Source organism: Oncorhynchus nerka, linkage group LG22 (genome assembly GCF_034236695.1).
Source record: "Oncorhynchus nerka isolate Pitt River linkage group LG22, Oner_Uvic_2.0, whole genome shotgun sequence".
NCBI classification, from domain to species: Eukaryota; Metazoa; Chordata; class Actinopteri; order Salmoniformes; family Salmonidae; genus Oncorhynchus; species Oncorhynchus nerka.
Genome location: NC_088417.1, coordinates 70,581,101 through 70,607,963, shown reverse-complemented (window position 1 = coordinate 70,607,963; position 26,863 = coordinate 70,581,101). Strand labels below are relative to the sequence as shown.

Here is a 26,863-nt window from a genome sequence, read left to right as displayed (position 1 = left end):
TGTTCCCATTTTTTTTAAATGAATGGGGCATGCTTATTTAAGATGGTGAGAAAAGCACTTTTAAAGAATAACCAGGCATCCTCAACTGATGGAATGAGGTCAATATCTTTCCAGGATACCCGGGCCAGGTTGATTAGAAAGGCCTGCTTGCTGAAGTGTTTTTGGGAGCGTTTGACTGTGATGAGGGGTGGGCATTTGACTGCGGACCCATTATGGACACAGGCAATGAGGCAGTGATTGCTGAGATCCTGGTTGAAGACAGCAGAGGTGTATTTAGAGGGCAGGTTGGTCAGGATGATATCTATGAGGGTGCCCGAGTTTACGGATTTGGGGTTGTACCTGGTAGGTTCCATGATAATTTGAGTGAGATTGAGGGCATCTTGCTTATATTGTAGAATGGCCGGGGTGTTAAGCATATCCCAGTTTAGGTCACCTAACAGTAAAAACTCTGAAGATAAATGCGGGGCAATTAATTCACATATGGTGTCCAGGGTGCAGCTGGGGGCTGAGGGGGGTCTGTAACAAGCGGCAACAGTGAGAGACTTATTTCTAGAAAGGTGGATTTTTAAAAGTAGAAGCTCAAACTGTTTTGGCACAGACCTGGATAGCATAACAGAACTCTGCAGGCTGTCTCTTCAGTAGATTGCAACTCCACCCCTTTGGCAGTTCTATCTTGGCGGAAAATGTTATAGTTGGGGATGGTATTTTCTGAATTTTTGGTGGTCTCCCAAAGCCAGGATTCAGACACGGCTAGGACATCAGGGTTGGCGGAGTGTGCTAAAGCAGTGGAAAAAACAAACTTAGGGAGGAGGCTTCTGATATTAACATGCATGAAACCAAGGCTTTTACAGTTACTGAAGTCAACAAATAACTGCGCCTGGGGAATAGGAGTGGAACTGGGGGCTACAGGGCCTGGATTAACCTCTACATCACCAGAGGAACAGAGGAGGAGTAGGATAAGGAAACGGCTAAAGGCTATAAGAACTGGTCGTCTAGTGCGCTGGGGACAGAGAATAAAAGGAGTAGATTTCTGGGTGTGGTAGAATAGATTCAAGGCATAATGTACAGACAAGGGCATGGTAGGATGTGAGTGAGTACAGTGGAGGTAAACCTATGGGTTGTGTGATGATAAGAGAGGTTTTGTCTCTGGAGGCATCAATTAACATAGGTGAGGTCTCCTCGTGTGTGGGGTGGAACGAAGGGGCTATCTAAGGCAATTTGAGCGGGACTTAGGGCTCTACAGTGAAATAAAACAATAAAAACTAGCCAAATCAGCAGTAGACAAGGCATATTGACATTAGAGAGAGGCATAAAGCAATCACAGGTGTTGATCAGGAGAGCTAAGACAACAACGGGTAAATGGAGAAGAAATGGCAGAGCGGGTCAGTTAGATACATACAGGACCTGAGTTCGAGGCTGGGGCCGACAGGTAAACAAAATGAAGTACCGGGTTATTGAAACAGTCCAGGGGGCATCAGCTGTGTAGCCAAGTGATCATAGGGTCAAAAGAGTAGCAATAGGTTAGACAGGGTGCTATACGGTATTCACTACTACACTGGGCGAGCAGGGGACACAGCATTCAGAAAAAGCTAATGGGCCGGGGCTAGTGGATGGTTCTGCGGCGATATCGTAACAGAATAGCCTGTTGAGACCACATCAGGCGATCACGTATGCAGTCCAATCATGGTGGATCGGCGGGGCTCCATGTTGACAATAAATGGTCCAGGCCGATTGGCAAAGGAGGTAATTGTAGCCCTAGAATTAGTTGGTATATGGGCCTAGCTCGAGACTAGCTAGTGCTTATTTCAGGACAGAGGCGTTAGCTATCAGTAGCCAGTCGTTTGCAGCTAGCTAGCTAGCAGCTAGCTAGGATTAATGATCCAGTGTATTGATCCAGAGCGGCAGGAATCCGGTGATATGGTAGAGAGAATCAGTCCGATATGCTCTGGGTTGATATCGTGCGGTGCATACTGGCAGGTGATTGTCCGAGCTAAGGCTGGCTGATTCCGGGGGAAAAAGGCGAGGACAGCTAGCCGTGACTAACAAAGACTAGTAGCTAGTTAGCTGGCTAGCTCCTGATGGAAGTTCCAGTTATAAGGAATAAAAATAGCAGATCCGTACCACATTGGGGGAGGTGGGTTGCAGGAAAGTATATTTAGTTCGTAGATAGAAGTGAGATTAAGATATATATGAAAAAGACCGGCTATTTATAAGGGATAAGACGAAGATCGATATAAACGTCCTACTGTGCCACCATCTTGGAAACTATCATTAACTACACTATATATCCAAAAGTATGGGACACCCCTTCAAATGAGTGGATTCAGCTATTTCAGCCACACCCGTTGCTGAGAAGTGTATAAAATCAGGCACACCGCCATGCAATCTCCATAGACAAACATTGGTAGTAGAATGACCTTACTGAAGAGCACAGTGACTTTCAACGTGGCACCTTCATAGGATGCCACATTTTCAACAAGTCAGTTGGTCAAATTTCTGCCCTGCTACAGTCAACTGTAAGTGCTGTTATTGTGAAGTGGAAACGTCTAGGAGCAACAACAGCTCAGACGCGAAGTGGACACAAGCTCACAGAATGGCTCACACATACTTTTGGTAATTTAGTGTATTTGAACAATCTATGAATCTTGGTATTCCAGACATGACTCAGTTCCTAATTGTTAAGCTCTCATTAAGTGACTCATACCTGTCTCACCCACGCTGCCCTATTTATATTTGAGTCATTTAGCAGACACTCTTATCCTGAGCGATTTACGGTTAGATGAATCGTTCAAGGGCACATCGACAGATTTTCCCCCTGGAACAGGCTAAAACTAATGTCAACACTTGCTACAGTGGTCACTAACAGTAAGCCAGGCCTGGAGTTCCACCCTAGTACCCATGCCCCCCTCTCTGGCCAGCAGATTCCAGACATTTTGTCTGTGAAGGGCTGGGTGTGTCTCCCTTGGGGTCTGAAGCCAGGGGGATGTGGAGGGCTGTCATATGATTTACCGGGTACCATCTTCTTCTGCTTGGGCACTGGAGGACGCCGCAAAGGAGCAACTGGGTAGATCACCTGATATGTGTGGAGATTTTAGGGGAAGGTAGGGGGAGGATGGGTTTCCCTGAGGCCACTATTCTCATCTGAGGAGGAACCGCGCTGGTCACCTTCTTCGTCACATCCTCATCATCAAAGAAACTGGCCATCTTGAAAGCATTTTTCTTCTCTCCATATATGCAACACACTTCCCCTGAGCAGGCCAAGGTCCTTGTACTGAACCCCACTCTCCTGGCAGGCTCGCAGCAGCTCTGGATCCTCCCTCTGCAACCTGTTCAGCCGAATACACCTAAAGTCATTTGCTGGGGTTGTCAGGCTACCAATGCACCCTGAATTCTCCTGCAGGGCAACAGTCAACCGCTCCACAAACATGTCCACTTTCTGGGTCTCCAACTTTTCCACCTTCTTGATCAGTCTTTTCAGGAAAAACACCACTGCTGCAATCTCCTTTCCATCATGTTTGACTGATATGCTGTAATGATGGTCCAAATTCGTAATTGCTGCTCATCAACATTTGGACAACTATAAATCAAACTGATGCAACCCAAGCCAAGGGCGTGTGACCACTAAAACAAACTCATAGCTAGTTGTCTGTCTTGTGCAACTCATGCTGAATCATTTTGAAACAGGAAACGCTGGGTCTTATTCTTTGCTAATGGCCTTCATCATGCATGTATTGCTCTCATTAAAATGTTGGCTTGGCCTTTAGTATACGCTAAGCCTGTGCCAGTAACCCCTAAGGATACAAGTGGCTCTGTGGCTGTTCTGCAGGCAGCCTACAGTAGCACCTGTGTACCTACCCAATGCCTGAAATGCTAAAAAGAGAGAAAGCATGGTTTTATGGGGAGGCATCATCTGATGGAACAGTTCCAATGCCTCCCATTGAACATGCCTCCCCTATAGATATGTACCTGCGCAAATGTCATTTTGTTCAGAAAATACTGCACATTTTCTATTACATACAGTGTAATGAATAAATAATAGATAGAAAACATAAGACTTTTTAAAAAACAGACACAACTGAGCGAAGCAGCAGGCTTGAGAGAAATAAGCTTTTTGTGCTTTTGGAACATTTCTGGGAACTTTTATTTAAGATAATGAAACTTGGGACCAACACATGTTGCGTTTATATTTTTGTACAGTTTAAATAAGTTTGTCACTTTCTGACCCTTCACCCTATTTGGGCACAAAATATTTTTATTGTCCCCCACGATGAAGGGGAGGGGACTTTGGATCTGTCTCCGTCCATTAGTACGTTAGTCACTTGATATATCAGACAGTACTGGCCCGATTTTGACTAAACTTGAGTGAATTATGCGTCTTGCCATAGAGATCCGGCATTTACAAAATTACACTGATTGGCCCAAGGTGGGAAATATAGTGATTAACTGAAATCTGTTAGTCACACGATATCTCAATTGGCACAAGGGGTTTGCTGCGTCATTCCTGAGGGACGGCATGTTTACTGTTGCCTTGTTTAACCTTTAATTATCCAGGTTAGTCTGTTTCATTGAAATAACATCTCTGTTACAAGAGAGAACGGGGATGAATGTGAACCTTAGAACAAAAACAATCAATAAGGAGCAGAGACAGAGAATCATAATATGTAATTTAATGTAGTGTATGTCCCAGGTTTCTATGTGAGGAAACTATTCTACCTACACCATGTTGTTCCCAGCTCTTAGATTACATATTAACTGAAACACGACGTGCAAAGGTAGCACACGTCCAGAGCTCTGCCCAGTGATATTACCGTCTCAGAACAGGGAGTGTTTATTACACAGGAAGAATGGCTCAGGTACTTCAGATTGATTACCACTACCGAAAACTTCAGTTTTTTATTTATTTTTTATGTTGACCTAATTTCCACACATTTGTATACCTTCTACAGTACATGCATTGGTACTTGCTCAACTAAATACAGGGACAAAACTGAGATGCACAAGATACATGATCAAATCTCATTTAAATCAATACTTGTATTTTGTGGTTTTGTCTTGAGTTTATTTGCATTTAATTCATAGTTTTCACTATCTAATGTGTTAGATAAATCTTGTATTCTCGCAGCCCAAGAAGAATGTCCTCAGTCATTGAACCCAGAAACTCTTTTAATTGCAAAATAATTCATAGAATTCACAAAACTAAGAGTAATAATAATGTTTCTGATTGAGAATCATAAAGAGTCTCCCTCCTGTCCAGCGCTGCCAGAGCAGCCCGTCAGTCAGGAGCTGCCAGAGCCGCCCATCAGTCAGGAGCTGCCAGAGCCGCCCATCAGTCAGGAGCTGCCCATCAGTCAGGAGCTGCCAGAGCCGCCCGTCAGTCAGGAGCTGCCAGAGTCGCCCTTCACTCCGGCGCTGCCGGAGTCTCCCTTCTATTCAGGGCCCGCTGTAAGGGTCCCCAGTCCGAGGTCGGCGGCGAGGGTCGCCGCTCCAAAGGCACCACTTAAGTGGGCCAAGACTATGATGGAGTGGGGTCCACGTCCCGCGTCAGATGAATCATTCATGGGTGTTTCTTTAGTGATCAGTATTTTTCCACTGTATTCATCACTAAACAAGCATAGCATGCTACTGTAGTAAATATGCTGTCTCTTTATTGGCAGTAAACCAACAGTGACGTAGCTCACTACTACTATCTGACACATCTCAAAGGTGCATGACCCAACACACTATGTCCGACTAGTTACAATTATGCTCCATTATGATAAGATATATAAAAGTGGTGGCAGACATGGTATCAAAACCATGAATCATTCATGGGTGTTTCTTTAGTGATCAGTATTTTTCCACTGTATTCATCACTAAACAAGCATAGCATGCTGCTGTAGAAGCGTTGGGTGTGTTGTAAACCTGAGATGTCTTTCTGTTAACACTACCACCCTGAGCTTGGATTATGAATAACAGGTTTTAGGTTTGAACATTTACCAACTAAACAAACTAAATATATAGACAATTGTGATTCTGTCATCCAGAATCATCAGATTGAGTATTTATGTACAACTACAGTAGCTTCTGGCTATCGATTAGATGACAGATTACATAAAACAAAAGACATATGTATTATGTAGCTATACGGGTAGATTGGAACATCAGACAAGACAGGTTATGAATGATTATTACATGGTCTATCGCATCATCCAAAAAAAGCTATTTTCACTGGCTTTATCACTTTATCACAGTAGACAAGTGTTCCTAAAACACACAGGGGATTTTATTTAAGCAGTTTAGATTGATCGTGAACATCAAGGTCACTTGAAACAAGGCGCCTTTTATCAGTAATAACCGTCCACCTTCCAACTTTTACAAGCAGTGATTTAAGGTCATTAAATACATTGTAATTTCTAAATGACTACTTATCTCTCCTTCATATGGTGCTGCTGAACATATAAACATTATTGTAACCTAATCTAAGGTTTGAGAACAAAAACCATGCGAATGTAACCCTAATCAAAACACTGATATGCATGTATCACAATGTCTGAGCATGTAGCAGTTCAGGTACTCCATAAGGTTAATGGGTTCTTGTATCACACTCTGTATTCACTTCATATCTGCGTTATTCCATTACTTAAGAGACATATATATTACATTTTCACATTTGAAGATCAAAGTCACATGAAGTTTCACATAGCCACAACCCCAAAATGCTGCATTGTGAGCTACAGTATTTCCCCAATATGTTTACATTTGTGACCCGTAAGAGTTAAACCTTTCACAGGACTGGATCCTTTGGCAAATGAACATAACCTGAAACTGAAATATGGCAATCCATGCCATCTAGTGGCCATTCGAAAAGATACGCATGAACTGAGCAGTACAGTAGATACTAACAGGTTCAAAAGTGTCATCCTTCAGGCAAATGTGCGTGGGATAATACGGGACAATGATAATCATTTAAATATTGCAGACATATAGATATCAATTGACAAATCCATCCAAAAACAAACCACTCCAAATTATTTAGTCAGGGTCAGTGGTCAGTCAAAACACTATTTTCTCATCCCTCATTCCTTGTTTTGACAGCAACATCAAAGCTTGTGCAGATAAACACTACCATTCAAAAGTTTGGGGTCACTTAGAAATGTCCTTGTTTTTGAAAGAAAATATATATTTTTTGTAGATTAAAATAACATCAAATTGATCAGAAATACAGTGTAGACATATATGTGTAGTTCCTCTGTCCTCTGTCCAGTGTCTGTGTTCCTTTGCCCATCTTAATCTTTTCTTTTTATTGGCCAGTCTGATATGGCTTTTTCTTTGCAACTCTGCCTAGAAGCCAAGCATCCTGGAGTCGCCTCTTCACTGTTGACGTTGAGATTGTTGTTTTGAGGGTACTATTTAATGAAGCTGCCAGTTGAGCACTTGTGAGGCATCTGTTTCTCAAACTAGACCCTCTAATGTACTTGTCCTCTTGCTCAGTTGTGCAGCGGGGCCTCCCATTCCTCTTTCTATTCTGGTTAGAGCCAGTTTGCATTGTTCTGTGAAGGGAGTAGTACACAGCGTTGTACGAGATCTCAGTTTCTTGGCAATTTCTCACATGGAATAGCCTTCGTTTCTCAGAACAAGAATAGACTAATGAGTTTCAGAAGAAAGTTATTTGTTTCTGGCCATTTTGAGCCTGTAATAGAACCCACAAATGCTGATGCTCCAGATACTCAACTAGTCTAAAGAAGGCCAGTTGTATTGCTTCTTTAATCAGCACAACAGTTTTCAGCTATGCTAACATAATTGCAAAAATGGTTTTCTAATGATCAACCAGCCTTTTTAAAATTATAAACTTGGATTAGCTAACACAATGTGCCATTGGAACACAGGAGCGATGGTTGCTGATAATGGGCCTCTGTACGCCTATGTAGATATTCCATAAAATAAATCTGCTGTTTCCAGCTACAATAGTAATTTACAACATTAACAATGTCTACACTGTATTTCTGATCAATTTGATGTTATTTTAATGGACAAAAGATGTGTTTTTCTTTCAAAAACAAGGACATTTCTAAGTGACCCCAAACTTTTGAATGGTAGTGTATGTATTTTAGGTAAGCCTTTATGATATTTTGCATTGGGAAATACACTTTTTTTGTAATAGTACACATGAAAATAATGACCATGTGGAATTCCCACTATGATATAAATGGTACTGAATTTTGTGCAGTGGAACAATCCTTAGATGAAATTGTATCATATCCCTGTGATTTGTTAATAATATTAAAGTAAATCATCAAAAACACAATCTCAGAGCAACTTCAGATTTTGCAATGCAGATCCACACTTGGCATAAATCAAATATTGAAGTCAGAGTTTTCCTGTGTGACCAATCCCTTGCAGAGGAAAGAAATGGACAAGATAATTGATATCAAACCTTTTCCTGTGTCCCTGTTTCAGTCCCGTCTGTGACCAACACACTGCATCATCTAGACCAGATCCCCTCAGAGGAGGATGGATGAGTAACAAACAGTTCCCAGGTCTAAACACAACCATGACATACAGCCAGCTAATGCCGACTACCTGACGTTATTATGGTTTGTGAATATGCTAAGGTGTTATATTGAATGTTACAATAGATACTAGAGGTCGACCGATTAATCAGAATGGCCGATTAATTGGTGCCGATTTCAAGTTTTCATAACAATCGGAAATCAGTATTTTTGGAAACCGATTTGGCCATTTAAAAAAAAAAGTTTACACCTTTGTTTAACTAGGCAAGTCAGTTAAGAACACATTCTTATTTTCAATGACGGCCTATGAACGGTGGGTTAACTGCCTTGTTCAGGGGCAGAACGATTTTTACCTTGTCAGCTCGGGGATTCAATCTTGCAACCTTACAGTTAACTAGTCCAACACTCTAACCACCTGCCTTACATTGCACTCCACGAGGAGCTTGCCTGTTACGCGAATGCAGTAAGAAGCCAAGGCAAGTTGCTAGCTAGCATTAAACTTCTTATAAAAACAATCAATCAATCATAATCACTCGTTAACTACACATGGTTGATGATATTACTAGCATTACCAGCGTGTCCTGCGTTGCATATAATCAATGTGGTGCGTATTTGTGAAAAAGGACGGTCGTTTCTCCAATGTGTACCTAACCATAAACATCAATGCCTTTCTTAAAATCAATACACAAGTATATATTTTTAAACCTGCATATTTAGTTAATATTACCAACTAACATGACTCGTTAGGAACTGTGTGACCTGGCTCGTTGCGAACTCTGTGAAGACTATTTCTTCCTAACAAAGACAGCCAACTTCGCCAAACAGGGGGATGATTTAACAAAAGCGCATTAGCGAAAAAAGCACAATCGTTACACGACTGTACTTAACCATAAACATCAATGCCTTTCTTGAAATCAATACACAGAAGTATATATTTTTAAACCTGCATATTTAGCTAAAGGAAATCCAGGTTAGCAGGCAATATTAACCAGGTGAAATTGTGTCACTTCTCTTACGTTCATTGCACGCAGAGTCAGTGTATATGCAACAGTTTGGGCCGTCTAATTTGCCAGAATGTTCCGTAATTATGACATAACATTGAAGGTTGTGCAATGTAACAGGAATATTTAGACTTACCCGTTAGATAAAATACGGAACGGTTCAGTATTTCACTGAAAGAATAAACGTCTTTCGAGATGATAGTTTCCGAATTCGACCATTTTAATGACCTAAGGCTCGTATTTCTGTGTGTTATTATGTTATAACTAAGTCTATGATATGATAGAGCAGTCTGACTGAGCGGTGGTAGACACCAGCAGGCTCGTAAGCATTCATTCAAACTGCACTTTTGTGCGTTTTGCCAGCAGCTCTTCGCAACGCTTCAAGCATTGAGCTGTTTATGACTTTAAGCTGATCAACTCCCGAGATTAGGCTGGTGTAACCGATGTGAAATGGCTAGCTAGTTAGCAGGGTGCGAGCTAATATCGTTTCAAACGTCACTCGCTCTGAGACTTGGAGTGGTTGTTCCCCTTGCTCTGCATGGGTAACGCTGCTTCGAGGGTGGCTGTTGTCGATGTGTTCCTCGTTCGGGCCCAGGTAGGAGCGAGGAGAGGGATGGAAGCTATACTGTTACACTGGCAATACTAAAGTGCCTATAAGAACATCCAATAGTCAAAGGTATATGAAATACAAATCGTATAGAGAAATTGTCCTATAATTCCTATAATAACTACAACATAAAACTTCTTACCTGGGAATATTGAAGACTCATGTTAAAAGGAACCACCAGCTTTCATATGTTCTCGTGTTCTGAGCAAGGAACTTAAACGTTAGCTTTTTTACATGGCACATATTGCACTTTTACTTTCTTCTCCAACACTTTTTTTTGCATTATTTAAACCAAATTGAACATGTTTCATTTTATTTGAGGCTAAATTGATTTTATTGATGTATTATATTAAGTTAAAATAAGTGTTCATTCAGTAATGTTGTAATTGTCATTGTTACAAATAAATACAAATTAGCCGGCCGATTAATCGGCATCGGCTTTATTTGGGTCCTCCAATAATCGGTATCGGCGTTGAAAAATCATAATCGGTCGACCTCTAATAGATACACTAGTATGATTTATATATTTTTTTAAATGCGGTATCCATATTCCAGGAAATATGTTAGAGTAAATTTAAACAAAATGTCACTACAACATCACCACCAAAATCTAATAATCTACTATATGTTGATAGATGAAAGTGAAAAATATGATAATTCCATAAAGACTCTCAATGCTATACTGTACTTGGCAAATCGTCACAGTGCAGAACCAAAGGGTCCCCGGAGTGGTAGGTTGGGGTGTAGCCTGGCTGCCCTCTGGTAGTGGGGTGCATATGTCCCATAGACAGCAGAGGGGGGTTGGCAGACTGGCAGGTCAGGTCTCTGTACTGATGCCTGTTTAATGGCAGTCACCATCCTTCATGGTCCCCAGTCACTCAGCTAGTCTTTTGTGCCTCAATGTGCAACATTGGCCACACTCCACATAGGAACTGATTGAACACATTGTAGACCAGTGTTAGGTTAGTGTTGGTATTGTGGTGCCATATACACAAGCATAGGACTGGGATGTGTTGAAGAACTGGGAGGAAAGAACGCTTACCTTTACTTTTGGTCTGTGTTTGAGAAAGGTTGACCTTATCTGGAGGCTACGTGACAACAGAACATTTTAGATTTTTTTTGTGATACATTGTTGTAGGAATCATCTAATCAGTCATTACACTTAAATCATAAAATACGCAAGATACCAGTCAATTTTTTTCATTAAACAATGACGATGTTCTTGAAGCAGCATAAATGAATTTAAGTGGGAACAAATACAAAGAGCAGACCCTATTTAAATCCTATAGATCTATTCATGGCTTACCTGAAGAGTATGTGTAGGTAGGAGCCCAGGCCTGTGAGGATGTGCCACCAGGCATGGAACTGTGTCACCGCCCCAACAACAGAGGGCAGTTTCTGTCTGGTGGATCTAAAAGGAGAGTGGCGAGCAAAGAGAGAGAGTTTTACATTTTGATTCTGTCTACAAATGGATGTCCATATTCTGTTGGCAGCGTTTGTCATTTGATTGTACATTTACCTGAGTGAGTCACAGGCCAGATTATCAATGTTCCACAACATGAACCCCAGCAGAAAGACACTCAGGGAGATGTAACACAGAGGTTTGAGCCAGGGGTACACCCTGCAATGGAAACACATGGAGTCCGATGAGATGTATAAACACTGTTATAACATAGCCCTACTTTGTACTGTAGTTTCTGAAAATGTCATACAGAATCACAAATATCAGGATACCAGCAGCATCCAGTGAGTGAGTGGCTATTAAACAATTGATGTACATTGTAAGGATAATAAATGTACTCTTGACCTCTCAGTTAATTTCCCAAACTACCGGGACACATTTCTGCTGCCACACTGCCACTTACCATGTAACTATGAAGATAGAGCGCATCACCAAGCATGCTACAAGTGCACCATACATGACCTGAGGGGTGAGGACACACAAAGAACACGCTTTGAAAAGCAACCAAATCTAGACCTGTCATATTTTACAGTAGCCTAAACCTGGTGTTTTCAGAACAGAGGTGAAATGAAGTGTATAATGCACATGTTTTCAACCAGTCTGCTCAACACTAAGGACCTTGATAGACAACACTACTGTACAGCATGTACATGTTCCAACCACCAGGTTGTGCTAAATCCATGCTCAAATAAAGACTGCTGTTTTGTGTCGGTTAATGGAACGTATAAATGGTCACCGTTGTAGTATTGTATCTAAATGGGTACACTGTAGCAAATCAAATACTTGCATCAGCTTGGTAAGAATCCATTTAAATAATATGCTGACATATGCTGATATAGAGCTCATGACCACCTGCCATCTAACTGTCTCCAAGGACCACAATGGAAATAAGCCTTTGGGCTTTAATGTGTTTTTATCCTCGATCATTTTTAATGTATGTAATGTTGTCTACGGCTGGAGCAGCCTACTTCTTGTAATTATCTAATAAATCAATTCCATGTCCGCTAAAACTGACTGTTGTGGGCATGTTTATGGCTAAATGTGTGCCACCATGGAGCGGTGGGGTTTAGTAAGCAGAGAGGGCTCTGAAGTGTAAACAAAGGTTGCTTTGTCACGTTGTTTCTGTTGTTGTGGAGCAACACAGACGCTTCTCTAGACTCTCAATATCCACAGCCTCACAGACTATTGTGAGGTATGCTAGAGAGGAGTTTATAATACAACTGTAACCTGGAGTTGTTAGATCAGACTGAGCCATAGTCAAAAGGTGTTGAGCGACATTGTCAATAGCCCAAAGTGACAATGCTGCAAAATATTAGATTCCTGAACAGAGACATTTGAACGGACATGCCACAATAGCAATCTAACTGGATCTAACAGGACCTCATGTCCGGCTGTTTCCAGTTAGCCAGGGGCAATATGTACTAATGAAACAGTAAACTCTAAAAGCAAACAAAGAGCATGCTCACTGAAGAGCGAAAATGTACTCTCTTTCTTACCTGGTGAAAGACTGGTTCTTTCCATTGTAAATACACCTGGGGAAAAGAGATTTGAGATAGTGACATTAATCATTGACATATAGTCATGGAATGAAAAGGGACAAAACAGTTATGTGGGAAATATAAGACACTCACCACACTGACTGAGACACTGAAGATGAATAACAACATGATAGGGAATACACCCAGAGTGTTTTTTTGCTTGAAGCATTCATATCTGCAACAGAAAAAATGAATGAATTTCTCATTCCTCTAATGAAACACATATTTGTAATTATAGACAGACATAGAGTATACAGTAAGGCTTTTGAGAGGGATGGAGAGCAAGATGATGAACGATGACCCAGTTAAAATGAGGGGAAGTGCAAGTGGCACTGAATCAATAGACATCAACTCTGTACCATGTCATCTATAGCCATGAAAAGGTGTGTTTTTTTGGGATAAATCAATTGTAGGATTGGATTAACTTTTCATTGATCACATGTATACTTCCCTCAAATTACTTTCAGTGGGCTTTGGGCCTGGGCTGCTCAATGGCAATGGCACTGTGAAAGTTGGAGTGTAAATTCATTATGTTGGGTACTTACAGACAGTAGACAAAGACACAGGTGCTGTAGATCATTGGCAGCTCGTCCAGCAACTGTGGGGGACAGACAGCAGAGACACAGATAGTCATGTATAATGGGATGGTCGGCGCAAACCTTACTTAAAGGAGAGTTGAAAAACAGTTTGAGCATTCTGCAGGAAACGATGAGGTGTCATTTTTTATGTCCTTAACAGCTGAAAAAGTCCATGCAATTATGAGAACACAGTGATCTATGGTGGATGCATACAGTATGCTGACAAATCATGATTTATTTTTAGATACTAAAAGTCAGCTCACCTGCATCTCATATTGCAGCGTCATATGGAAGCACCAGGAGCCAATGCCAACAGCTGGAACAAAAGAAGAGATCAGATCAAACAACCAGCAAGAAGCATAGACATTAAAACCCATCTTTCAAATAAAGGAAAGCATCTTGATAATGCAATTTCAGTCTAAAAAAACTCTCACTTTAAAAGACATTAGGGACAAGACTAACTTTGCCAAATCCTTGTGACTGTAAGGTTATACTATAGGTTATAAGGGTCAAAGACGAGACGTGTAAATTTGGTGTCCAAAGGCCATTCATTTAACATAAAAAGATAAATATGTATGAATATTATATTAAATCACTCAACTCTTACCCTTCTTTTCACTCAAAAATATTTGTTTTGCAAGCTTTAAAGTGTCAAAATGTCCTGCAGTGTAACTGTCCGGGTTAAAATTCTAATGACAAAAGTGTTTATAAAATGTAGAAATTCATCCTAAAAATATAAATGAACACCCATGGCATAATTGTGTTAGTGTTTGCAACAATATATAAACTCAGCAAAAAAAGATCTTCATTGTAAAGGGTTTAAACATTGTTTCCCATGCTTGTTTAATGAACCATAAACAATTAATGAACATGCACCTGTGGAACGGTCATTAAGACACTAACAGCTTACAGACAGTAGGCAATTAAGGTAACAGTTCTGAAAACTTAGGACACTAAAGAGGCCTTACTACTGACTCTGAAAAACACCAAAAGAAAGATGCCCAGGGTCCCTGCTCATTTGCGTGAACGTGCCTTATAGGCTGACCACACTATGTTATTCAATTATTGCACCCACACTGCTCTCGCGTGCCAACGAGCGTCTGCGTTGCCAAGTGCTAAAATAGAAATCAGTTCTATTTCTGATGCAGATCGCGCTGCAAGTTCTGCATCTCCCATCTCCTCATTGGTTTGTAGAAACAGGTACCCACCTGCCATCTCCTCATTGGTTATACCCACGTTGGTGACTGAAGACGAACGAGGTCAGTGGCGGTGATGCACCTAATTTATGAAAGTTGCCAATCGCAATATAACGTCAAGAAGAAAAGAAAAAGCCTGGAAGGAAGAGAGATGACTAGAAACGATTCGGTTGACAGTTTTATGTGTGGAATAATTGTCGGAGAAGAGGACCTTGGGCATTTCGGGTAAAATAACAACTCAAATGTTTATATCCCAGGACAAATTAGCTAGCAACAGCAAGCTAGCTAAATAGGACAATTTAGCTAGCAAGAGCAAGCCATAAATGTTTAATACTTTTCGACCTGTCCCCAAATTAATGTAATTGGTTCAGAGTTTGTTTTGATATTTTAACCTGCGTGTCGTGATTGCGTTTGGTGTGGGGAAAAAAATACATTTATGCACGATGGCGCACGATGGCGCATGCGCGCAGCAGGTTTGGGTTCCGTGTTAGGCATGCTGCAAGGAGGCATGGGGACTGCAGATGTGGCCAGGGCAATAAATTGCAATGTCCGTACTGTGAGACGCCTAAGACAGGGAGACAGGGAGACAGGACGGACAGCTGATCGTCCTCGCAGTGGCAGACCACGTGTAACAACACCTGCACAGGAACGGTACATCCGAACATCACACCTGCGAGACAGATACAGGATGGCAACAACAACTGCCCGAGTTACACCAGGAACGCACAATCCCTCCATCAGTGCTCAGACTGTCCGCAATAGGCTGAGAGAGGCTCTACTGAGGACTTGTAGGCCTGTTGTAAGGCAGGTCCTCACCAGACATCACTGGCAGCAACGTCACCTATGGGCACAAACCCACCGTCGCTGGACCAGACAGGACTGGCAAAAAGTGCTCTTCACTGAGCGTTAAACCGAGGCCTGCACTCTGGAGCGGGATCGATTTGGAGGTGGAGGGTCTGTCATGGTCTGGGGCGGTGTGTCACAGCATCATCGGACTGAGCTTGTTGTCATTGCAGGCAATCTCAAAGCTGTGCATTACAGGGAAGACATCCTCCTCCCTCATGTGGTACCCTTCCTGCAAGCTCATCCTGACATGACCCTCCAGCATGACAATGCCACCAGTCATACTGCTCATTCTGTGCGTGATTTCCTGCAAGACAGGAATGCCAGTGTTCTGCCATGGCCAGCGAAGAGCCCGGATCTCAATCCCATTGAGCACGTCTGGGACCTGTTTGATCGGAGGGTGAGGACAAGGGCCATTCCCCCAGAAATGTCCGGGAACTTGCAGGTACCTTGGTGGAAGAGTGGGGTAACAATCTCACAGCAAGAACTGGCAAATCTGGTGCAGTCTATGAGGAGGAGATGCACCTCAGTACTTAATGCAGCTGGTGGCCACACCAGATACTGACTGTTACTTTTAATTTGGACCCCCCTTGTTCAGGGACACATTTTTCAATTTCTGTTAGTCACATGACTGTGGAACTTGTTCAGTTTATGTATCAGTTCTTGAATCTTGTTATGTTCATACAAATATTTACACATGTTAAGTTTTCTGAAAATAAACGCAGTTGACAGTGAGAGGACGTTTCTTTTTTTCTGAATTTAGAATAATGGGTGACATACTGTATCTAAAAAAATATTTTATAACTTGAATAACTTTTGTCTGGACTTTGGCGCTTCATCAATGTCATTCAGTATAATAAAAATACATTTTAAAGCATATCACATGATGGTAATCATGTGACAGTGTGTGACATCACAAAGAAGACATATTGAAGACCCTTTATCAATGTGATTTGGTGAGTAAATCTCTGAAATATTTGATGATTTCACCTCTTCACCCTCTAGTAACCTTTGTAAACAAAAACACATATCCTTCAGTACAACACAGAAAAAAAGCTATATATTAAATATGAAAAGTAAGGATAATCTTTATTGGTCAAGGTCATTACTTTATATAGATAGCCAAGGAACTGCCTGTTAAATATGCTTATGTATGAAATACGTCCTTCAGTATCATGCTTTTGTCCTTCAGCACAACAAAAGTTTAATGTTATACCACAATGTCACCCGTTATGCTGAATGACAGTTGCTATGTTATCCCATGTTTTCACTAGTTTACAACATTTAATCATGCAATTCATATTTACTTGTTGTATGAATAATGAATATTTTCATTTTAAACTATTTCATGGCATTTGATGGTATTTCAAGGCACATTATCTTTATAATGTAGATGCCACCGTATAATAAGGAGAGGGCTGCATGGCATAGACAAAATATTCACGCAGATCCAGTTGCTAGGGAGGAAAGACTAGCAAGGTATTGTTTTCATGGTTTCATGCTACTGTCAGCAACAGAATAGGATAATAGGATGTAAAGCTGGGTGGATAACGCTTAACATTAAGTTGCACTATTACACTGTAGTTAATGTTTAATTGCACTGCAATTAAGGTATAACTGATGGATTATATCAGTTAATAACAATGCATAATTACAACATTAACTATCTTGTAATAATTGTGTAATAATGCAACTTTACGCAACGTAAAATGTTGCCGCAGGCTCAAATTATAGTAAAGTGATTATTATTAACATTAGCAATCAAATAGTAACAAAACATGTTTGAGAGAGAAAGGGAGAGGGAGTTGATTTAACTTTTTTTTAACTACAATTAATAGACTACTAATAACATTTAATGAATGCGAATTCTATTCTGTGCCAGTGTCATTACTATTACATTTTTGTTTTTTAGCTATCAGAAAGAAAGAAGGATGTCAATCCTGATCATCCACCGATCCATGCAATGACACAATCTGATGCTGAAAAAGGGGGGAAAATGGAGATTAAATCAGAGGAGGCACCGTGAAGAAAATCAAACAAATGAATGTGGTGATGAACTTAACTCCAGTATCCACTGAATTAAACTCTTTTGAGCAGCCCCCTGAACCATTTGTACTAGTACAACATTAATCCTACGTGAATTAAATTGTACCTCATGTGTCAGTTGAACTATGTTGCATAGTAAAACCCATGTTCTTTATGTGTGTGGCGTATGGGATATTTCTCTCTCTCTCTCTATAATGGAAGCGATCAAAGTTCAGCTAGCCTGCACATTTTAAACATCTTATCCTGTTTTTTACACAGTTTTATAACTTAAAAATTGTTACAAGAAAATACTATTGCTGCTACTCATAATAGTTCATATGATCATTATTGTTATTGCTGAAGGAATCCCTTTTAATCAATATTCGTGGGCCGTAGCGATATGTGTCATTCAGGGTAAGAAAATATTGTCATACAGTATAACAGCATTATTTTCTATTAAAATACAATAACTTTGTTTTGTTGACTCAGAGTGAAAAAACAAATCTCAAAGGATGAAGTGAACGATATTTTCATAGATTTTAGCATTTTCTTCAGTGTAAGGCAGGAAGTTTTTGTAAAAACCTTCAACAAATTTTGAGTTGTACCCGTGACACATCAAATATGTGTGTATTCAACATAAAAGAATGTCATTTTTTCTGGGTAGTTATATTTCTGCCAGTCTAAGCATGGACATATAACCTTGTGATTATGAAAAATGGGCATAATTATTTTTATTTTTTTAAACACTTGTGTTATACTGAATTACATTTTACTAAGGTACATTCATATGAATCACAAAAAAAAGTATTGGCTTTATTTTATATCTAATATAAGGGCATAGGTGACACTCCAATGAACATAATAAAGCATTTTAGGGAATTGTAATTGCTGTTTTCTTTTTTTACTACTTTGAAAACCTTATACGTCTTTGACTCATATATGTATTATCAGATATGAGTCAATCATGCTAATAATTCCAGATCCCTATGGAACACTTAAATCTGGAGGCAAAAGAAACCTGTTTAGGCAAGAGCCTGGCTAGCGGAGTAGAACACTTGAAAAAGAAAAGGAGAGCCGTACACTAGGAGCTCAGATGAAATCATTTAACAACCAACGTCTCGACAGACAAGCTGTCTTCATCAGGGTACAATGACAAACACTAAGGGTCACTAGTTCATATAGTTTCAAAGGACACACAGGTGTCTGTAATCATGGCCGGGTGTGGCCTGATTTCATTGGTTAATTTACAGATATAAATAGAACATATAAAAAGCATGAATGGATAACATACGTTCATAGATACAAATAGGTTACATAGGCCTACAAATTGTAAATGTTTGTAGGCCTATGTAGCGAAATTTGATCTACAAGTGTATGTTATACATTCATGCTTTTTATATGTTCGATTTATATCTGTAAATTAACCAATGAAATCAAGCCACACCCGGCCATTACATACAGACACCTGTAATTATACCCTGATGAAACATTGGTTATTAAATTATTGCAACTGAGATCCTAGCGTGTGTGCGACTTTCCTTGTCTATGGAACACTTACCTGCCAGTCCAAGGAAGGAGTAGACGTAGCGGTACTCTAGGCCGTCTTTATACGTCTGGATGGCACCGCAGATAGGAGGCAGGATCATAATCAGGTTACTGACAGTGTTCCCTGTACAACAAGATAACAGACAGAGCAACTGTCAGCGGAAGACAATACAACATGTACTGTATGACAGCAAACAACAAACACAGTCATTTGGTGTATATGACTAGTGTCTCTTAGCAGACAGAAAACAAGGTTTTAGAAAAATAATTGTGTTTACATTCTGTAAGCAAGATTTAGACTGGTAAATTTAGTTTGATTTAGTCATTCATTTAAAGATTTCACCACACCCAGTGATGGTTAGTGATCAAGTTAGGAACAATCAAACCATTTAACATATAGACTGATGGGAAATGGACATGCTAATGATTAGAATGGTGCTTAATGGGACTTATACAGCATGCAAGAGGTAAAACACTAAAAGAGCTCCCTGGCTAACTCAGTTCTTTGTTCCTCCTGCATCCAGAGCTTGAAGCCTAGTCTTGGAAATCTCAGACGTGGCGCATTGTTTACATTGTGGGAGGCAACCCGTCTGCCAACACTCTTAGAAAAAAAAGAGTTCCAAAAGAGTTCTTCGGCTGTCCCCATAGGATAATACTTTTTTGGTTTCAGGAAGAACTCTTGGGTTCCATGTAGAACACTCTGGGAAAGGGTTCTACATGGAACCCAATAAGGTTCTACCTGGAACCAAACAGGATCATCAAAGGGTTCTCCTATGGGGACAGCAAAATAACCCTTTTAGGTTCTGGATAGCACCTTTAAGGGAGCTTTGCTGCTATGTGTTGCTTGCGCTGCTGGATACAAATGAAAATGATTCTTAAAATAATATTCTTACAAATCTAGGTACAAGAATCAGTAATGTACCGTTGAAGTCGGAAGTTTTCATACACTTATGTTGGAGTCATTAAAACTCATTTTTCAACCACTCCACAAATTTCTTGTTAACTAACTATAGTTTTGGCAAGTCGGTTAGGACATCTACTTTGTGCATGACACAAGTCATTTTTACAACTATTGTTTCAGACAGATTATTTCACTTATAATTCACAGTATTACAATTCCAGTGGGTCAGAAGTTTACATACACTAAGTTGACTGTCCCTTTAAACAGCTTGTAAAATTCCAGAAAATTATGTCATGGCTTTAGAAGCTTCTGATAGGTTAATTGACATCATTTGAGACAATTGGAGGTGTACCTGTGGATGTATTTCAAGGCCTACCTTCAAACTCAGTACCCTTTTTGCTTGACATCATGGGAAAATCAAAAGAAATCAGCCAAGACCTCAGAAAAACAATTGTAGACCTCCACAAGTCTGGTTCATCCTTGGGAGCAATTTCCAAACACCTGAAGGTACCACGTTCATCTGTACAAACAATAGTACCCAAGTATAAACACCATACCATGCAGCCGTCATACCGCTCAGGAAGGAGACGCGTTCTGTCTCTTAGAGATGAACGTACTTTGGTGCGAAAAGTGCAAATCAATCCAAGAACAACAGCAAATGACCTTGTGGAGATGCTGGAGGAAACAGGTACAAAAGTATCTATATCCACAGTAAAATGAGTCGTATATAAACATAACCTGAAAGGCCGCTCAGCAAGGCTCCAAAACTGCCATAAAAAAAGCCAGACTACGGTTTGCAACTGCACATGGGGACAAAGGTCGTATTTCTTGGACAAATGTCCTCTGATCTGATGAAACAAAAATAGAACTGTTTGGGCATTATGACCAAAGGAGGAGGAAAAAGGGGGAGGCTTGCAAGCCAAAGAACACCATCCCAACCGTGAAGCACGGGGGTGGCAGAATCATGGCAGAATCATGTTGTGGGGGTGCTTTGCTGCAGGAGGGACTGGTGCACTTCACAAAATATATGGCATCATGAGGCGGGAAAATTATGTAGATATAATGAAGCAACATCTCAAGATATCAGTCAGGAAGTTATAGCTTGGTCACAAGCATACTTCCAAAGTTGTGTCAAAGGGGCTTAAGGACAACAAAGTCAAGGTATTGGAGTGGCCATCACAAAGCCCTGACCTCAATCCTATAGAATATGTGTGGGCAGAACTTAAAAAGTGTGTGCGAGCAAGGAGGCCTACAAACCTGACTCAATTACACCAGCTCTGTCAGGAGGAATGGGACAATCATCCAACTTATTGTGGGAAGCTTGTGGAAGGCTACCCGAAACGTTCGACCCAAGTTAAACAATTTAAAGGCAGTGCTACCAAATACTAATTGAGTGTATGTAAACATCTGACCCACTGGGAATGTGATCAAAGAAATAAAAGCTGAAATAAATAATTTTCTACTATTATTCTGACAAATTTCAGTTGGACCTTGTGTGTAATTGACCAATAAAGTGATTGTAATCTTAATCTTGTGTTGTACATTAGGCTGACTGACTTCAGATCAAATAACAGCAGGCATGCCCCAAGGTGCTGTATTCAGTCAAATGCCAGGAACATTCCTGTTTAACGTTTCCGTACGTTGAATTTAGCAAACATGAGGAGAATCTCCTGTTTAACGTACTCTGACCTACCCTGTTTAACGTACTCTGACCTACTATTGCTCTCCTCTGCTGAGGTTTTGAAATCTGAACTCTAGCACACACACAATAGCACAAACATTGTGGTGGCCTCTTTCTTTGTCGGTCTTCCACATAAAATTTACAGGACATTGCACATTCTAGGCCTTTTATTCTACAATTTAGGACCCATTTAAAAGCCAAACCAACCATTGACTCTCATCACAGACAACTTTAGCATTCTAGCTAATTATAAACTTTTCAAACGCTTACAATTTTTTCTACTTTGCAACTACTTAGAATGTTAGCTAACCCTTCCCCTAACCCAAACCTTAACCATTTGAGATAACCCTTCCCCTAACCCCTAGCCAACGTTAGCCAGCTAGCTAACGTTAGCCACCTAGCTAAAATTCATAACATTGTTTGTTTTGAAAATGTGTAACATATCATCCGAAATGGGTGCTTGACATCCAAAATAATACATACCATAATAATACATACCTGCTCTTTAATAACTTGTTACTTTTATTTCTTATTCTTATATGTATTTTTTTAAATTGCATTGGTGGTTAGGGGCTCATAAGTAAGCATATCACTGTAAGGTAATTCGGCGCATGTGACTAATTTGACTATTGTGACTAATACAATTTGATTTGATTTGAAACGTAACGTCATACTAAATGGAGTATCTCGGATTTACGTACAGAATAATAAAAAGTGCTCTGAGACCAGGTTGCAGTAACACTTGACATTTTTTTTTTTTTAATTTCACCATTATTTAACCAGGTAGGCCAGTTGAGAACAAGTTCTCATTTACAACTGCGACCTGGCGAGGAAAAAGCAAAGCAGTGCGACAAAAACAACAACAGAGTTACACATAAACAAACGTACAGTCAATAACACAATAGAAAAATCTATGTACAGTGTGTGGAAATGTAGAAGAGTAGAGAGGTAAGGCAATAAATAGGCCATAGAGGCGAAATCATTTAAATTTAGCATTAACACTGGAGTGATAGATGTGCAGATGGTGATGTGCAAGTAGAGATACTGGGGTGCAAAAGAGCAAGAGGATAAATAACAATATGGGGATGAGATAGTTGGGTGTGCTATTTACAGATTGGCTGTGTACAGGTACAGTGGTCGGTAAAATACTCTGACAGCTGACGCTTAAAATTAGAGAGAGAGAGATATAAGACTCCAGCTTCAGTGATTTTTGCAATTCGTTCCAGTCATTGGCAGCAGATAACTGGAAGGAAAGGCGGCCAAAGTAAGTGTTGTCTTTGGGGATGACCAGTGAAATATGCCTGCTGGAGCGAGTGCTACGGGTGGATGTTGCTATGGTAACCAGTGAGCTGAGATAAGGCGGGGCCTTACCTAGCAAAGACTTATAGATGACCTGGAGCCAGTTGGTTTGGCGACGAATATGTAGTGAGGGCCAGTCAACGAGAACATACAGGTCGCAGTGGTGGGTAGTATATTGGGCTTTGGTGACAAAACAGATGGCACTGTGATAGACTACATCCAGTTTGATGAGTAGAGTGTTGGAGGCTATTTTGTAAATTACATCGCTGAAGTCAGGGATCAGTAGGATAGTCAGTTTTACGAGGGTTTGTTTGGCAGCATGAGTGAAGGAGGCTTTGTTGCGAAATAGGAAGCCGATTCTAGATTTAATTTTGGATTGGAGATGCGTAATGTGAGTCTGGAAGGAGAGTTTACAGTCTAACCAGACACCTAGCTATTTGTAGTTGTCCACATTTTCTAAGTCAGAACCGTTGAGAGTAGTGACGCTAGTCAGGCGGGCGGGTGCGGGCAACAATTGGTTGAAGAGCATGCATTTAGTTTTACTAGCATTTAAGAGCAGTTGGAGGCCGCGGAAGAAGTGTTGTATGGCATTGAAGCTCGTTTGGAGGTTTGTTTAACAGAGTGTCCAAAGAAGGGCCAGATGTATACAGAATGGTGTCGTCTGCGTAGAGGTGGATCAGAGAATCACCAGCAGCAAGAGCGGAATCGTAGATGTATACAGAAAAAAGAGTCGGCCCGAGGATGGAACCCTGTGACACCCCGATAGAGACTGCCAGAGGTCCGGACAACAGGCCCTCCGATTTGACACACTGAACTCTATCGGAGAAGTAGTTGGTGAACCAGGCGAGGCAGTCATTTGAGAAACCGAGACTATTGAGTCTGCCGATAAGAATGCAGTGATTGACCGAGTCGAAAGCCAGGTCGTTGAAGACGGCTGCACAGTACTGTCTTTTATCGTTGGCGGTTATGATATCGACCTTGACCGTAGCTGAGGTGCACCCATGACCAGCTCGGAAACCATAGCGGAGAAGGTACGGTGGGATTCGAAATGGTCTGTGATCTGTTTGTTTAGTTGGCTTTCGAAGATTTTAGAAAGGCAGGCTAGGATGGATATAGGTCTATAACAGTTTGGGTCTAGAGTATCACCCCCTTTGAAGAGGGGGATGAACGCGACAGCTTTCCAATCTTCGTGGATCTCAGGCGATACGAAAGAGAGGTTGAACAGGCTAGGAATAGGGGTTGCAAAAATTTCGGCAGATAATTTTAGAAAGAGAGGGTCCAGATTGTCTAGCCCAGCTGATTTGTAGGAAACCAGATTTTGCAGCTCTTTCAGAACATCAGCTGTCTGGATTTGGGTGAAGGAGAAGTGGGGGAGGGGGGCTTTGGCAGGTTGCTGCAGGGGGAGCTGAGCTGTTGGCCGGGGTAGGGGTACCCAGGTTGAAAGCATGGCCAGCTGTAGAAAAAATGCTTATTGAAATTATCGATTATCGTAGATTTATCGGTGGTGACAGCGTTTCCTTGCCTCAGTGCAGTGGGCAGCTGGGAGGAGGTGCTCTTATTCTCCATGGACTTTACAGTGTCCCAAAACTTTTTGGAATTAGTGCTACAGGATGCAAATTTCTGTTTGAAAAAGCTAGCCGTGGCTCATTTACATGGTCACTTTAGTAATACTGTGTTACTACACATTTATAAGAACAATGTAAGTGTTCTGTTATCAGTTCCCAGTTCGATGCCTTTTTTCTTCATATGATGCATCATGCATATAAATAGTAATTCAACCCAGTGTTTTCACCTTCCTGTGGTCATGAAGGAGAAAAGACGAGGGGTGTTGGGTCAATCAGTGTAATCTGAGTCGCGTGTAAATCAGAGAGAGAGAAAGGTAAAAGAGCAGTAGTCCAACACAATTAACTATGACCCACTTGACATAGTTCCACTTTAAGTACAATGTTGCATCATGAGGTGCCATTTGTAGCCAGATCAGACCTTCGTGCATTTTGGCAAAATTCCATTAACAGGTCAATGGGCGTTGTATCCTCAGAAAGCCTCGTGCTGCCTGCTGCACTCATATTTTTTTATCGCTCTCATGTATCATTCAGAAAGGTTTGCAAAAGAAAATCACGAAAGCCGAGTAGCCAGTTTTTATCTTGGAATGGAACTCTTAGTCTTCAGGTTAATTATCATTAATATAAAACACGTTGCGGGTGTCTATGTGGGAGGCTGTGCTGTCCCAGTATGAAGCTGAAGCTGTCTTGTAGCGACTTTAATGTGCGGTAAATTTTACGCACCAGTGAATCAATGTATAGCTAGCTCATTGATATAACGTTAACTAGATAACCTATTACAGTAATCGCAACGGCACTTGAAAGGGCGGTGCTGCAGCTGCAAGTGAAGTTCTGAGTCATCAGCAGGTCTGCGTCGTGGCATCGCACACGCAACTTACTTACCGGTATAAAATATCACCGATCAAATGTATCAGTTATAGTTATAGGTCTATTAAGATAAAATATAAGAGCACCTTGATCTACTGACGCGAGCATAAGGGAATGTCGTTTTCACCACCAGGCTCGTTGTCATGATGTTTACCTATTCCGAGACGGCCTTCTGCAAGGATCCACATCCGTGTTTATTGCATTCGTTTTCGTGTCCTAAAACTCCAGTTTAGCCATACGCATGGTGTCAGATGTACTTACAGAATTCTGCGATGTAGAAAGAGACGACATAATTCTCCTCACACCAATCCAGCGTTGAGGTTGGTCGCCCCCAATATCCCAGTCTGTCTGTTGAGGGAGCCATGATGGAAAAAACGAACGGTAGAGCTGTGTGTGTGAGGGAGGAGTGCAGAATCTTTAGTAGCCTACTAATGGATTAATGACTGAGAGGCTCCCTCCATTCCCTCAATTACAGTTAACCTGAGCACAGTTGAGGTTTGGTTTGGCAGGTTACTGCAGAAACATGCCTACAGGCACCACAGTATTTCCTTACTGCATATTTAGTTGGAAAATAAATGTATCAAAGGAATAGCCCACTTTCTGGTACTCATACTAAATGTATTAATATGTTATTACTGTGTAATTATAATTTTACCATGTATATTTTTTTTAATCTGGTGATTTATATACTATAATACAATTTTCTTGAAGAATATAACTTAAAATTCCTCAAGGGCTTCGGTCAACTGTCATCCTCATCAGAACCCAAAATATGCTTGTTTTACTTTGTTAGTAAACAATGCAGGCCTTACTTACTGTAAACACACACTGTATAGCCTCAAAACATGGTTAAAACTATCATTTTTATATTATTGACGGTCCGTCCTTGCATCCATAGCTGTCTATGAATTTGAAAGTGGTTACATTTTATTTATTTATTGGGAAATATACCCTGCTTTGTTCCTGACAAAGGTTTAGAGGACCCGTACAAATAGAGGGTGCTGTGACATACTAGCCCGTATGGGGCGGCAGGGTAGCCTAGTGGTTAGAGCCTTGGACTAGTAACCGGAAGGTTGCAAGCTCAAACCCCCGAGCTGACAAGGTACAAATCTGTTGTTCTGCCCCTGAACAGGCAGTGTTCCTAGGCCGTCATTGAAAATAAGAATTTGTTCTTAACTGACTTGCCTAGTAAAATAAAATAAAATAAAGATAGTTTATTACATTGAGATGACAAGGGTAGCCACATTGTTTTGTGTGGTAAGGCATCTA

General features: G+C 40.8%; 1 protein-coding gene and 1 pseudogene across 1 annotated transcript; both read right to left on the bottom strand.

Moving 5' to 3' along the window:
• Positions 1–903: 903 nt before the first annotated feature.
• On the bottom strand, positions 904–4,304 carry LOC115104777 (protein BTG3-like; annotated as a pseudogene).
• Positions 4,305–6,238: 1,934 nt separating this feature from the next.
• LOC115104678 (alkaline ceramidase 3-like) lies at positions 6,239–25,982 on the bottom strand. The gene is made up of 11 exons (XM_029626033.2): positions 25,856–25,982; positions 19,298–19,408; positions 13,939–13,991; positions 13,643–13,695; positions 13,191–13,272; positions 13,056–13,091; positions 11,963–12,021; positions 11,617–11,718; positions 11,404–11,508; positions 11,140–11,185; positions 6,239–11,029 (listed from the first exon to the last, which is right to left on the bottom strand). Exons 1-11 carry the CDS (start codon positions 25,956–25,958, stop codon positions 10,976–10,978), a joined length of 804 nt encoding a protein of 267 aa, XP_029481893.1. The 5' UTR covers positions 25,959–25,982; the 3' UTR covers positions 6,239–10,975.
• Between the last annotated feature and the right edge of the window lie 881 nt (positions 25,983–26,863).